Here is a 3,922-nt window from a genome sequence, read left to right on the forward strand (position 1 = left end):
CTAATAAATACCGCAACATAAAATATATATGGGTGTGTGTGAAAATAAATGATAAATTTTTAAAGGTAATAAGAAATTAAAAAAAAAAATTATTCCTGAGTTATATAGCCTCTTACTGTTTGGATACAATAAGAAATAATTATTTCACTAGTTAAACAGCTAAAAACTATTTATTGAAAAAATTATTTGCCAAACATTGAACCATATAAAAAAGTGAAGAAAAATTTAGAATAATTAATATATATATATATATAAATCTGAATTTATTTGTTTATCTAAGAACATTTTGTGCTTTACTTTTTTATTTGTTTGCAACTTTTGTAGATCTTATTATTTTTTTAAAAAAATATCACATTAAATTAAAATATGGCGCAAAATATTATAAAAACTTATATGTAAATAGTTATATAATATTTCAGCCATTAAATTGTATTAAAACAACATTTGAATGTAATATTTTGTAAAATTAATGAGTTTGTTTAATTTTTGAGGGTGGTCACTTGATTTCAGTTTTTATTTAAATAATATTTCAATTTGATATTTTATGAAAAAAATAATATATTATTATAGAACATCATGCAAGCTAAATTTTATTTTTGTGTCTGAAATACAAACCAAACATATTCTCTCTCTCTATATATATATATATAAAGTAATAAAATAAAATAAAAAATAGAAAATAACTGAATAAAACTTAAGTTTGGGTATTATTTTCATTTTTATTTATATGTGAAAGAAAAATAAATTAATAATAATTGATAGATAAATTAAATTTTTATTTATAATTTCTTTGTTGGAGGTATCAGTTTTTCATTAATGGAAATGGGTGGAATTTATGGTAGATAGCTGTTCTTCTAGAAAAACCTTTTAAATAGAATAATAATAATAAAATATATATATCTTTCAGCCACGTGTTATTATTTCATTAGTGGAAGTTGAAGTATTTGGTGGAAGTTGAAGAAATTGACAGTAACAGTTTATGCAGTTCTAGAAACATCTTTTTAATAGTATATAAAAATAAAAAAGCGAAGACAAATAAATAAATAATAGCGTGTCAATTTACAATAGATTAGGTTTCCGAGCTTCCTCCCTAGTCCTCCTTTTTCTCTTGTTTGTGTTAGTGAGTAGGGTTTTTGAGCCAACTTTGCTAGTTTTGCTTGATTTTGATTTGTTTTTCTTGAATTGGAGCAATGGGTGATGGAAAGGTGTTAGAGGGTTGAACTAGGAATAGATTACAGCACATAACGGTGGGATTGGGATTGTGGCTCTGAGTGACCATTAATTAGCTTTGGGAATGAATTGATGCAGCGGGAGATAGCTCTGAGCCAAATGTTGTTTTCATGGTTGACATATCTTTCTATATTCTTAATTATTTAATTAGAGTTAGTATATATCAGATAATCATCTATTTCCTTATTATTATATTATGTTTATAATGGTGTGTATGTTCTGGTATTTAGATGATGATCAACGTGTGTGTGGTTCTCTTGAAAGGGCAATCCAACTTGCCGAAATGCACAAGAAAAACAACGGTTAAATATTTATACCAGGTATGCAATTCATCCATCTAGTACCCTGCCCTGATTCAAAGATTCTTACACTTATGTATGAACCCAATATTTTTTGCAGTTCGTTTCAGTTCAACCATCAATGCCTGATGGATCAGATGCAGAGTACGCTGCCAACAAAGACTCATCTGATGATGAATGCGGCCGCGCTAAAAAACACAATAGAAAGTGCAAGGCTGATGACAGTAGCTCAAAAAGGGTCTAGAACAACCTTCCATACAGCCCACAGAACCCCATATATGTGCTGGGGAAGATCAGGCCTAAGAAAGAACAATCCGTGTGCTGCCTGCAAATGCCCTGAATGTGGCAAGCCTTGCCGGATCTTTGACCAGAAAGATCTTTCCGATCGGTTGCACTGTAGGGGCCTCAGGTATTCATTTTGATTCACTGCAGTGCTTAATTATTGACACATATAATCTCCTGAATGAATGTATGGATGGATAGATCATGTTGTTTTCTTGCCACATATAATCTTGTTTGGCTCTATACACTTGCAAGATTAATCCACAACCGTCTGATGTATGGCTTTGTTGTGAGCCTTTGATTCTAATCTAATATAGATATATGTGTCCCAGCTATTCACTCATTTCTTTCTCCGTAAGGTAAGTTTCTTCTTTCAATTCTTGCCTTTTGTAATTTGTGAAGTTTTAGAACTGGCGATCTCTAGTCTAGTGACAAGTGGACTGACTGTGTCTTCTTAGGCGCTGTAGTTTGAATGTCCTTTGAGCAATTATTTGAGTGGCGTGTGCTTGTCCACTTTAAATTGAACAAATATACTTTAGATCGGTAGTTGTGAGATGATAGGGGTTAGCGAGTTGTTTGGTCGCATCTTTGGGGGTTAGGTCTTGTTAGTTTGTGTTTGAATCATTTGTAAGTGGGTCTAGAAGATGCTGAGCCTTACACTTTGTTAACTCAAACTGTTTTCAGCTTCTGAATGAATATTTTAGTTTTCATTATGTTTTGTTTGTATTTGCTCAATTTTTGCTGCTTTTCGTTAATAAAATAACATAATCTGTCCAAAAATTTATTACAAAATCCTTTGTTGTTGTATTATATATTAGAAGAAAACTTTATTTTAGTTTGGCGATTAATGTTGTTACAAAGAAAAAAGGTAACAAACATCGGTGAAACTCATGTATGTCATCATAGTCTTTTTTTACATAAATACATCATAAATTGAATATTGCAAATCTATTCCATACAATGGCACTAGCATCACTTGTTTTTTATATGGCCGTATTTGCTGTAAAAATGTTTCAATAAAAGGGTTCACTCATGTTGTAGGCATTGAGTTTCAATACAATGTTATAGTTACAAGATAATTTTAAAATTACAAACTAGATTGTTAATGAAATAATTTGTCATACTTCAATAATTTATGTGATTATTGTGTATGTTTCAGTAACTCTATTTCTTTCCTTGTAGTATCTCAAAATGGAGTCTAATGGAGATGCTACCATCAGATCAAATGCTAAAACATCATCATATTCACAACGTCCTCTTCGATTTCGAAATGCTCCTACCACGGAAGAGACACATTCGAGTGGTATTTTGTCAACACAAAAGGCATGCATATGTTGGACATCATGCTACATGTGTAAGTACAATATGAATCCTATCGATTTTGTTTTTTATTAGATAGTGCCCTAATTGTAAAAGACCGTTCAGGGCTGCAGAAATTCAAGCTCCAAATATAAGGTGTCTGTTTTCAAGTACTGGACAATCTCCAATGAATTGTCAAGATCTCCCTACTTCCTGTGATATTCAAGAGATGTTCCGGTGAAGAAGTTATCTAATAATGAACTGTGCAGTGTTTTAATTTGAAAGGCGAAGGAAGATCTCAAAACATTTGAATTATAAGTTAGATATGTTAACATGTATTAGAAATATTGAAATAATCCATTAGAGTGTATAGAACATTGGGGAGAATTTATGTTTTTATATAAAACTTCAACTATTTTAGGCTTTATGCTACGTTTGATTATTGTGGATCAGGTCTATGAAACTACTCGTGTTTATTTTTTCTCTTGAAACTGTTTCATATCTTTTTCAAATTTAAGATATTGGAAATATTCAAGAAATAAAGCAAGACACATCTTGTGTGTAAGCATGATGTAAGCGTAAATGGTAATTGGATGTTATAGAAACTTAAGAAGTGAATTACTTTGTGTTTTGACATGTTTGTCCGGGCATTGAATTGGGTTTTTTTACGAAGGATTAACGACTAATTGTATTCTATTGGACTGTGCTACTATATAATTTCATTTTACCATAAGTGGTTGGTGACAATGGAAAGCCAAATCAATTATCTTTCCAATCGTAAAAAGTGGAATGCCATACTCAAAGTATCGAAA

General features: G+C 30.9%; 1 protein-coding gene across 1 annotated transcript; it reads left to right on the plus strand.

Annotated features, from left to right (window-relative positions):
- The first annotated feature begins 1,537 nt into the window (after positions 1 to 1,537).
- On the plus strand, positions 1,538 to 3,351 carry LOC127245694 (uncharacterized). Its single transcript, XM_051266707.1, has 4 exons — positions 1,538 to 1,550; positions 1,630 to 1,938; positions 2,994 to 3,114; positions 3,211 to 3,351. The coding sequence occupies exons 2-4, from the start codon at positions 1,658 to 1,660 to the stop codon at positions 3,349 to 3,351; spliced, it is 543 nt and encodes a 180-aa protein (XP_051122664.1). The 5' UTR covers positions 1,538 to 1,550; positions 1,630 to 1,657.
- Positions 3,352 to 3,922: the final 571 nt, after the last annotated feature.

Source organism: Andrographis paniculata, unplaced genomic scaffold (genome assembly GCF_009805555.1).
Source record: "Andrographis paniculata isolate CXL003 unplaced genomic scaffold, ASM980555v1 Contig22END, whole genome shotgun sequence".
Lineage (NCBI taxonomy): Eukaryota > Viridiplantae > Streptophyta > Magnoliopsida > Lamiales > Acanthaceae > Andrographis > Andrographis paniculata.

Coding starts and splice junctions, on each gene's coding strand:
- LOC127245694 (XM_051266707.1), top strand. CDS start 1,658: ATGGATCAGATGCAGAGTACGCTGCCAACAAAGACTCATCTGATGATG. Junction 1,939..2,993: donor TTGCACTGTAGGGGCCTCAG/GTATTCATTTTG, acceptor CTTTCCTTGTAG/TATCTCAAAATGGAGTCTAA. Junction 3,115..3,210: donor GGAAGAGACACATTCGAGTG/GTATTTTGTCAA, acceptor TTTATTAGATAG/TGCCCTAATTGTAAAAGACC.